At 35.3% G+C, this 10,893-nt stretch overlaps 1 protein-coding gene and 2 pseudogenes across 4 annotated transcripts; all 3 read left to right on the top strand.

Annotated features, from left to right (window-relative positions):
• Positions 1-2,234: 2,234 nt before the first annotated feature.
• On the top strand, positions 2,235-4,495 carry LOC104757206 (GDSL esterase/lipase At1g28580). Of its 2 annotated transcripts, XM_087495939.1 has the most exons (5): positions 2,235-2,795; positions 3,035-3,250; positions 3,535-3,683; positions 3,756-4,032; positions 4,115-4,495. In XM_087495939.1, exons 1-5 carry the CDS (start codon positions 2,471-2,473, stop codon positions 4,393-4,395), a joined length of 1,248 nt encoding a protein of 415 aa, XP_087352065.1. In that variant the 5' UTR covers positions 2,235-2,470; the 3' UTR covers positions 4,396-4,495. The 2 variants fall into 2 exon arrangements, with proteins under 2 accessions (XP_087352065.1, XP_087352064.1); XM_087495938.1 differs by having other exon boundaries at positions 2,386-2,795; positions 3,535-4,032.
• Positions 4,496-5,966: 1,471 nt separating this feature from the next.
• Positions 5,967-8,103, top strand: LOC104759481 (GDSL esterase/lipase At1g28590-like; annotated as a pseudogene). Its single transcript, XR_015587119.1, has 5 exons — positions 5,967-6,397; positions 6,621-6,836; positions 7,018-7,166; positions 7,284-7,560; positions 7,643-8,103. The product of XR_015587119.1 is annotated as a GDSL esterase/lipase At1g28590-like (transcript).
• A 235-nt stretch (positions 8,104-8,338) lies between these two features.
• On the top strand, positions 8,339-10,558 carry LOC109125063 (GDSL esterase/lipase At1g28580-like; annotated as a pseudogene). The gene is made up of 6 exons (XR_015587120.1): positions 8,339-8,711; positions 8,957-9,172; positions 9,454-9,602; positions 9,676-9,952; positions 10,036-10,098; positions 10,231-10,558. The product of XR_015587120.1 is annotated as a GDSL esterase/lipase At1g28580-like (transcript).
• The last annotated feature ends 335 nt before the right edge of the window (positions 10,559-10,893 follow it).

Below are 10,893 nucleotides of genomic sequence, written 5' to 3'. Positions count from 1 at the left end.
TTTTTAGGATATTTGGTAGAATTGTTAAATATTTTGTTTGTGACTTGATGAGATTTAAAGAGATTATAGTCGGTGATTTTTAAAGATTTTAGAAAAAAATGGATTTCAAAACAAAAGAAAGTAGCAACTATTCTCTCTAATTTCCAGTATCGTTAATCTCCTCCATTACCAATTTTTGCTTCTTCCTCTTTCGTTCTTCTTACAAATGGCCAGTGATATGCAGCAAAGGCCTAAAAACACTAGAAGAGTAAGGTGTATGCGATGATATCACCACAGACTTCTGTTCACCTCCCCTTTTCATCCTTTTCATCCTTTCATCATGCCTCTGCCTATTAAACACATAACCATATAATTCTTATCATTACCATCTCTCTCCTCAGTGTTCTGTTTTGGTCTACGAAACCAGAAAAACAAAATGAAGTCATGTATTAGTAATTGTTAATCATTTCTGGAAAAGTATTTGTTATCTTTCTTGTTAAAGACAAAGACAGAGAGATAAGTAGATACATTCGTTGGTGGTTTTGATCTAGATGAGATGCAGCTCTTGTCAAGTTCCACATATATTCACTCGGCTACCGTGTTTTTTTTTTCTGTAAAATAAATATTTTAAAATATCATTTCTAGAGGTGTGATTTTATAAATTGGATTTTTAGTGTAAAAATGTATCCATAATCTCCTAAAATCTCTCAAAATTATTGTTACAGGATTTGAAAGAAAAAAAAATTATGTATTCAATAACAGTTTATTCTATATGATTTGTTAAAATTGTTGTTTGAATAACATAGATTTTAAGTGATTTTGAATGACTTTATAAAAATGTCATTTTCAATAACACTAGATTTAGGGAGAGATTTTAAAATTCCAAGTTGAATAACATGTGATTTTGTTTTTTAAACAAAATCCAAACTTTTCTAAATTCATGGTTTGAATACATCCCTTTAGTTTCACTTATTATTAAGTAATTCTAATTTGTATTGATTGTTTTCCAACATATTAAAGGCGACACTATAGATCTCTTTACATGTAGTCGTAGATATGATAAATAATTTGTAAATAACTCGTAATTAAGCGGCAAATTAATCACAAATAACTTTTTGTTTTTTACTCACAAATAACTTGCAAATTAAAAAATAAAGAAAGATGACAAAGACTCCACAACAAATAGATATCAAGCGGTTCGTGGTCCAATTGTGTATAGGCGTAATTAACTTCTCCAAATAAACTCAGAAGTCGTGTTTACTTCAGAAGTCGTGTTTCCCTGGTTCCAACAACGCTTAGGAGGGCGCCCATTCGGAAGACTTGCTCACTAGCTGGATATGGTCCATGGAAAATATATGAATCTTACTCTTACCCCCCTCTACTTAGAAATTATTTACAAGAATCTGCAAATATATATTTTATGAGGATGGCTAAAAGTAAAAATTACACGTTTAAAACAGAAGATTTCTATGCCATATAAAGTAAATTTCCTAGTCCCACCACTGTTTATAAGACAACAATAAAGTATATTTCCTAGCCCCACCATGATTTTTATATTTATATGAGACACAAAAAACACTTATTGAGTCATTGACCAATCTGTCCATCCCAACCCATTTGGATTTGGTTCTATAATTTTATCCAAACAAAACTTTCTGAAATTGTTTGATCTGGTGGTTGAGAATTTAAAAGTTTATACATCATTATGTGGAGTTTAATTTTTAGAGAATGTACTTTCTTACTGCTTAATGGTGATTAACTCATTGGAAATCTCAGACTATTGCAAACACAATCCTCCTCGATGGTATATATTGACTGTTAGTGTTAGCTAAGTATTACAAGGATAGTTGCACGTTTTAGAACTGCTTATAAAAAATAAAAAGAATAAAAATTAAAACAAAAGGAAAGAAGAGGACTTGTCACATTCACTCTCATCAGCTGGCTTTTTGTTTCTTTGTAAGGAATATACTTTCGCCATAATTCTACTACACGAGACGCTAGTACCATTAGTTTATGATAGATTAAAAAGGACCAACAAAAAAATGGTAACTTTGGAAAGTTTCACTAAAAGTGTTTAGTGATTCTACATGGTAGTGGAATACATGTGGTGGGTCGAAGTGAAAGAGAGGAAACGACAAGAGATGATGAGACAGTGCTGACAATACGAAAATCTTGGACATATTGGAATAAAAAAAACAACCATACTTTATTTATTTTTATTTATATTATGAAAAAGTAATTTTATATTATTAAATATGTATAAGAAAGAGGTGTATGTGTTATTTGCTACTATAGATAGACTATCATAATTATATTAACAATATTTCTGATAGTATTTAATTATTTATGTATATAACTAATATGCAAATATTCTATAAATAATCCATGTAGATGATAAGTTAAAGCACATAAAGAATCATTGAGTGCAAGTAATCAACAAGATACTCTGTTTACCAACTGCATCCAATAATTGACCTTTTTATCATTGTTAATGTCTCCTCTGTTTCTTTTTTTTGACAAATTCATTCACCAACCTCTCACAATGGCTTCTCCTGATTCTCCTCTATTGATGAAGCTCCTGTTCGTATTCATCTGTTTATCAACTTTTACTGTCACTAACGTGAGCTCGGAAACACAGTGCCGGCAATTCAAATCGATCATCAGTTTCGGAGATTCGATCGCAGACACTGGAAACTTGCTCGGGCTCTCAGATCCTAACGAACTTCCTCACGTGGCGTTTCCACCGTATGGAGAGACCTTCTTCCACCATCCCACTGGTCGTTTCTCAAACGGTCGCCTCATTATAGACTTCATCGGTATGTTTTATTGTGTCCTTTTTGACATTACTTAAGGTGTGTGAGTAAGTGTGTGGGAAGGTTAAAACCAAAAGAGTTATTAATTTTCTACACACGTTTTCTTGATGCTCTTGCTTGAGTAGCAAGCCTAATTATTGTATGAAACCTAAAAAACCATCTGGATACAGAACCACTAAGTGTGTTTACTGGTTCCTCAACGTACAGTTCTCTCATGCTCTTTTCTTTGGTTCTGTTCACAGCTGATTTCTTGGGTTTACCGCTTGTGCCTCCATTTTATGGATCTCAAAATGCAAACTTTGAGAAAGGTGTTAACTTTAGGGTAGCGGGAGCAACAGCACTGGAACGCTCTTTTCTTGAAAAGAAAGGAATTCTTTTTCCTCACACCAATGTCAGTCTAGGCGTTCAGATTAGTAGCTTCAAAGAGAGTTTGCCTAAACTATGTGGCTCTCCTTCAGGTTGGGAAGATCAACTCTTTCTTAATTTCTGTATTTGGTGTTTCTTATTTATCTTATATATATGGTTAGAAATATTGAATCTAATATCTTACCATTCCCATTGTTAAGTAAAATTAGTACTCCTCAGCTTTGGTTTAGACCTTGAGAGTCACAATATAATAGTAAAGAGAAAAAAAAAAAAAACATTCGTTCTATTTTGGTTTATGCTTAGTAATAACATTCGACTAATGCAATGAATCAAGCTCATTTGTAACATAATTGCTTGCTTTGTAATTTTGTTTTAGACTGCAGAGATATGATAGAAAATGCTTTGATTCTCATGGGAGAAATTGGAGGGAATGATTATAATTACGCATTCTTCGTGAACAAAAGCATTGAAGAGATCAAGGAGTTGATACCCCTGGTTATCACTACTATCTCTTCTGCAATCACGGTAAACATTTCTCTTTTGGAATATCTTATCAGATTCTTAGAACAACGACTGACTGAATATTTGATAGCACAGGAGCTGATCGGTATGGGGGGCAGAACAATTCTGGTGCCCGGAGATTTCCCACTCGGATGCTCAGCAACCTATTTGACATTATATCAAAAATCAAAGAAGGAAGCATATGATCCTTCGACAGGATGTTTGACATGGCTGAACAAGTTTGGAGAAAACCACGACGTGCAGCTTCGAGCAGAACTCAACAGACTCCAGAAGTTGTACCCTCATGTCAACATCATATACGCTGACTACTACAACGCATTGTTGCGCATTTACCAAGAACCAGAAAATTTTGGTTAGCCTTCTTGATCGTTTTACTCAACCTACTCAAACAAGTACGTCGGTCAATTTGCTAACCGAGTTAATTATGCAATCAGGATTCATGAACAGACCCTTATCCGCTTGCTGCGGCGTAGGAGGACCTTACAACTTTACTTCATTTTGGCAATGTGGGACTGATGTAGTTGAAGGTTGTAATTATCCTTCAAAATATGTGGCTTGGGACGGTGTTCATATGACTGAGGCTGCGTACAGCTTGATTGCTGAAGGTATACTTAAGGGACCCTATGCAGTTCCTCCTTTCAATTGGTCTTGCCTCAGCTCGGAATTTAAGGACAATGGATTATCTGACACTAAGAATTATTTGATGAACAATTGATATAAGTTGGTAATAAGAATTGAGAGAAGGATATTGATAAATGATAATACCATGTATGATTTTTCAACCAGAAAATTATAAACTTCTGTAGTCTCCCTAAGTCCAAAAGTAGCTTTTAGTAAACCTCATTTAATAATTTTATAATTGTAACTATCTCTCTTCCAACGAAGTCGAGAACTGTAAGGTTTGTCTTCACTAGGACACCATCTACTTGTTTACAGTGATTAGTGATTACTGATTACTAACTTTTTGCTCCTATTTCAATTCATCTCACGATCCATTCTTTAACTCCAATGATTAGTTTATTTTTTGGGGGATAATCATCTCACCCTTAATTTAAATGATTATCCCCCAAAAAATAAACTAAATTGTAAGTGTAAATTAGTCGTTACATTTATTATAACATTCAATATCAACAACTAATTTAAGTCATGATGGTGGTGTAATGGTTGAAAGATTAATTCATGGTACAGTTTCATTTATTGGTCATTATTATTGTCATTTTTAGTGGCAATGATATCTGGTTTGATAACGATTACAGATTCTTTGGTTATATCAAGAAGAGTAAGAAAACATTAAATTGGTTCTTGCTGCCTCAGCTCCGAGACTAAGAACAAGAAATCATTAGACAGGGATTATTCTTTGATGAAATTTGATACAACATGGTCTAAAACTTTGACCCAAGAGAGATAATGAGTAAAAACATATATGTACGTAACTGCATGTACTGGATTTTGCATTGTGATGTTGTTTAAGAGAGAGTGGTTCAAATGTTACTAGAGATGAACAGGCTTGCAATTAGCCAGACTACAAAAATGGTTCTATGCATGGTTACTGATGCAGATTAGAAATGACCAGACTTGCAATTAGCCAGTCTAGGTTTAAAGCAAAGCATTTCTAATCCTCCCTCTGTATAAGAAACTGTCAAAAGTGTCAATGAGTAAACACAAAAAGACGAAAGACAAAAACATAGGACCAGCTAATGTGACTAAATCCAAGTGTTGAGTATAATTATAGTATACCTCTATAAATTCATATATTTATTCGGTCTCAAATTGGTCTTTTAGTTCATATAACGAAAAATTAATAACTCGATAAGTTGATAATATATCATAGTCTTGAAAAGTTTATAGAAGTTTATCATTATAGAAGTCTTATCCTAGAATCAAATTATTTAGATTCATCATAAAATGAAAAATAAAAATCCTTATAAGATAACAAAAGTTTGGTAGTTATGAATATAGAAAAGTTAAAAAGACATGTTTTTATTTTTTTTCTTAAAAACTTCAAAAGACATGTTCTTTAAATAGACATAACAATTTGTCAAAGACAACTATTAGAATGAAAAAGTAGGAAAACATGGTGAAAATACACAACTCAAATGAACAATTGGATCTTTATAAAAGAATAGAAGTTACATATATATAACCGTTAATTAGAGGTGTTTTCTTTTCTTAATTATTAAAATAAATATAAAATTTACAAGTACATACGAAACAAAATAAAAACTTTTTTTTTTTGAACGACAAAATAAAAACTTATGAAACGATAATTGTTTTTAAATGGGGGATGGGTATACCATTTCTTTCAAAGTAGCTTCAAAGTCGCGACCACTACATCAGATAGACAAACACGGCAAGAAAAACCCTTCTCTCGTCTCTCTCTACCTAACAATATTACTTTTTCTCCGAGCAAATAGAAAAGAGAAGGAGAGATCACGTACATGCATGACCCATGGCATGTCCAGATTCTCCTCTGTTGATGAAGCTCGTGAGCTTCATTTTATTAGCTTTCTTAGTCACTAGTTTGAACGCGCAAATGCAATGCAAGAACTTCAAATCGATCATTAGTTTCGGAGATTCGATTGCTGATACCGGAAACTTGCTCAGTCTCGCGGACCCTAACGACCTTCCTGGTTCTGCGTTCCCGCCGTACGGAGAATCCTTTCTCAAACACCCAACGGGCCGTTTCTCCGACGGCCGCCTCATCATTGATTTCATTGGTACGTTTGTTTACTTGAAGGTGTGAGTGAGTGTTTACGAAGTTGAAAACCAAAATATCTATATATTACTCTGGATGATCTTGCTTGAATAGCAAGTCTGATATTGTATAAAACCTAAAATCCATCTAAATACAGCCATTAAGTGTGGTTAAGCCTCCTTATTGGTTTCTCACAACTTACAGCTCTCTCATGGTTATTTTTTGTTCTATGGTTCTGTTCGCAGCTGAATTCTTGGGTTTACCGCTTGTGCCTCCTTTTTATGGATCTCAACATGCAAACTTTGAGAAAGGAGTTAATTTCGCAGTGGCTGGAGCAACGGCACTGGAATCTTCCTTTCTTGAGAGGAGAGGAATTCATTCTTCTATCACCAACTTCAGTTTAGGCGTTCAGCTTAGGAGCTTCAAGGAGAGTTTGCCTTGCTTATGTGTCTCTCCTTCAGGTGCCAAAATATCGACTTTTTGTTTTCCGTATTTGTTTTTTCATCTTTTATGTTATGAAAATATCAATCAAAACATGTTTTCCTTATGCTCATATATGAAAATAGAGTAATTTTTTTTTTTTTTGAAAGACTTGAGCGATAACTTGTAATGCTTGATGTTGTCGTGTTGTTTTGTTTTTAGATTGTAAAGATACGATTGAAAATGCTTTAATTCTCATGGGAGAGATTGGAGGAAATGATTATAATTTCGCACTCTTCCAACGCAAAGCCATTGAGGAAGTGAAAGAACTGGTCCCGCTTGTGATCGCTACTATTTCTTCTGCAATAACGGTATAGACATTCTTGATCACCCTGTTCCGGGAAACAGAGTAAAACATATTTGTATCTCACTGAATTAGTTTGTTAAAATAATGTTTACATTTTACTTCTGAATGTTGTTGAATCCAGGAGTTGGTCCGTATGGGAGGAAGAACATTCCTAGTTCCTGGAAATTTCCCGCTGGGATGCTCAGCAGCCTATTTGACATTATATCAAACATCAACCAAGGAAGAGTATGATCCTCTAACGGGATGTTTGACATGGCTGAACGATTTTGGAAAATACCATAGCGAGCAACTTCAGACAGAACTCAACAGACTCAAGAACTTGTACCCTAATGTAAACATCATATATGCTGATTATTACAACGCTTTGTTGCGCCTTTACCAAGAACCAACCAAATTCGGTTAGCCTTCTCAATTCTTCCACTGAATCAACACAACCAAGTCACTGATTAAATTCACTAACCGAGTTTATAATTCAATCAGGGTTTATAAAAAGACCCTTGCCCGCTTGTTGCGGTTTAGGAGGGTTGTACAACTTCAACTTTACTAGACAATGTGGGAGTCTAGGAGTTGAATCATGTAATGATCCTTCAAAGTTTGTGAATTGGGATGGCCTTCATATGACTGAGGCTGCATACAGATGGATATCTGAGGGCTTACTCAATGGACCTTATGCAATTCCTCCTTTCAATTGGTCTCGCCTTAACTCCAAGATTAAGAACAAGAAGTCATTAAATACTCTTGACTTATTATGAATTGGTGATACACGCTTGTCTGAAAGTTTGAGAGACGAGAGAATGAGAAACATATATGTTCTTAATTAAGTGTTTGTGTTAGATCATGTATTGTATTATTTATTGTTTTTCGGGAGAAAGTGGTTAAGTGTTAGTATAGCTAAATCATATTATATTTTTTTAGAGATGGAAAGTGAAATTATTGGGGTATTCTATGTTCACAGTTCTCAACCATTTCCGTTCTAAAGAGGGTAACGTGGCTGCAGTAGTAAAGTGATGTGGCACTTGTGAAACTGACGTGCCATGTTTATAGAAGTTTTTTGTTCTTGCTGTGGACACTCTCACAAGCCCCAAAATATTTTATTTTATAAGCAGTAGATGTATAAGCACATAAAGAATCATATTATAAAGCACCAGAACGACAAGATATATATACTACCTAGTGCATCCAATAATTGACCTTTTTATCATTATTAAATTTCTCCTCTTTAGCTATTTTGACAAATTAATTTACCAAAAGGACGGAGACCAAACTCCGACCTCTCCCAATGGCGTCTCCTGATTCTCCTCCCTTGATGAAGCTCATCATCTTCTTCTTTTTATCTACTTTTATGGTCACTTACGTGAGCTCGGAGGCACAGTGCCGGGAATTCAAATCTATCATCAGTTTCGGAGATTCGCTTGCCGACACTGGAAACTTGGTTGGCCTCTCCGATCCTAACGAACTTCCTCACGTGGCTTTCCACCGTATGGAGAGACCTTCTTCCACCATCCCACCGGTCGTTTCTCAAACGGTCGCCTCATTATAGACTTCATCGGTATGTTTTATTGTGTCCTTTGACTTCACTTAAGGTGTGTAAGCAAGTGTGTAGGAGAAGGTTAAACCAAAAGAGTTATTAATTTTCTTCATACGTTTTCTTTATGTTCTTGCTTGAGTATCAAGTTTGATTATTGTATAAAACCTAAAACTCATCTAGATACAGACAGAACCATTAAGTTTGGTTATTAATTGGTTCCTCAAGTTACAGTTCTCTCATGCTCTTTTCTTTGGTTCTGTTAACAGCTGAATTCTTGGGTTTACCACTTGTGCCTCCTTTTTATGGATTCCAAAATGCAAACTTTGAGAAGGGTGTTAACTTCGCGGTAGGAGGAGCAACAGCATTGGAACGTTCTTTTCTTGAAGAGAGAGGAATTCATTTTCCTTACACCAACGTTAGTCTAGGCGTTCAGCTTAGTAGCTTCAAAGAGAGTTTGCCAAAATTATGTGGCTCTCCTTCAGGTTGGGAATCAACTCCTTTTAATTTCTGTATTTGGTGTTTCCTGTTTCTGATAGCTTAGTACTCCCAACGTAAATCAGAATTTGTACTCATCAACTTTGGTTTAGACTATGAGAGTCACAATAGTAAAAACAAAAAACAGTAAAGAGAAAAAAAACATTCGCTCTGTTTTGGTTTATGCTTAGAGATTCTGCCTGGCCTGTAGAGGTTCAACTCCCTGATGCAATGATTCAAGCTGACTTGTAGAAGTAGAATAAATGGCTTACATTATAACTTGTTTTAGACTGCAGAGATATGATAGAAAATGCTTTGATTCTCATGGGGGAAATTGGAGGGAATGACTATAATTACGCATTCTTCGTGAACAAAAGCATCGAAGAGACCAAAGAGCTGGTTCCACTAGTTATCAGAACTATATCTTCCGCAATCACAGTATATGTTTATTTTATTTCTGATTATCTCATTAAACTTCTTGTTATGCGGACTGAATATTTTGATAACACAGGAGTTGATTAGTATAGGGGGAAGAACATTTCTGGTGCCCGGAGGTTTTCCAACCGGATGCTCAGTGGTCTATTTGACATTATATCAAAAATCAAACGTGGACGAATATGATCCTTTGACAGGATGTTTGACATGGCTGAACAAGTATGGGAAAAACCACGGCGAGCAGCTTCGAGTGGAACTCAACAGACTCCAGAAGTTGTACCCTCATGTCAACATCATATACGCTGACTACTACAACGCTCTCTTGCGCATTTACCAAGATCCAACCAAATTCGGTTAGCCTTCTTGATCCTTTTTACTGAACCTTCACAAACAAGTACATTGGTCAACTTGATAACCGAGTTAATTATGCAATCAGGATTCATGAAAAGACCCTTGTCCGCGTGCTGCGGCGTAGGAGGACCTTACAACTTTACCCCAGGTAAGAAATGTGGGACTGTTGAAGTTGACAGTTGTAATGATCCTTCAAAGTATGTGGCCTGGGACGGTGTTCATCTCACTGAGGCCGCATACAAATTAATGGCTGAGGGTATACTAAACGGACCCTATGCAGTTCCTCCTTTCGATTGGTCTTGCCTCAGCTCGGAAATAAAGGACAATGGAAAACTGACACGCACAATTATTTGATGAACAACTTATATAAGTTGGGCAAAAATTTGAGAGAAGGATACTTATAATGTCCATGCATGTATGTTCTTTGGTGCTTATATAAGAACAATTATTATCCATGTATGTTCTTTGGTGCTTTTCTTGGATCGTGTCCATGCATTTGTATTTGAAAACTTGTAATGGTGCTGTGTTAGATAAACTAGGATAATTAAGACCCTCAGTCTGCCGCGGAATTATATTTCTGAACTATGTATAGATTTCAATTGTTTTTACTTCCGCTTTAGATCAAAAGAGTGCTAGCTCTTGCTTGAGTAACAAGTTTGATTATATAAAACCTAAAATAATATAGATACAAAACCACTAAGTGTGGATCTCAAAATGCAAACACGTTTTCTATGACTTTGTTCACATCTGAATTCTTGAAGAGAGAGGAATTGACTTTCCTTACACCAGCGTTAGTCTAAGCGTTCAGCTTAGAGATCTCCCCTGGCTTGTAGAGGTTCCAACTCCAAGATGGAATGAATCAAGCTGATTTGTAGAACAATGAATTAGATTGTAAACTTGTTTTAGACTGCACCGATATGATGGAAAATGCTTTGATTCTCAT

The sequence above is a fragment of the Camelina sativa genome, chromosome 17 (genome assembly GCF_030686135.1).
Source record: "Camelina sativa cultivar CO46 ecotype springtype chromosome 17, ASM3068613v1".
Lineage (NCBI taxonomy): Eukaryota > Viridiplantae > Streptophyta > Magnoliopsida > Brassicales > Brassicaceae > Camelina > Camelina sativa.
The sequence above is the reverse complement of the archived record's forward strand: the minus strand, read 5'-3'. Positions and strand labels throughout refer to the sequence as shown.

Bases quoted from the DNA above. Each gene is read 5' to 3' on its own strand.
- LOC104757206 (XM_087495938.1), top strand. From the start codon at position 2,471: ATGTCTCCTCTGTTTCTTTTTTTTGACAAATTCATTCACCAACCTCTC. The intron at 2,796-3,034 runs GTATGTTTTATT...TTCTGTTCACAG, and splicing joins CCTCATTATAGACTTCATCG to CTGATTTCTTGGGTTTACCG. The intron at 4,033-4,114 runs GTTAGCCTTCTT...TTATGCAATCAG, and splicing joins CCAAGAACCAGAAAATTTTG to GATTCATGAACAGACCCTTA.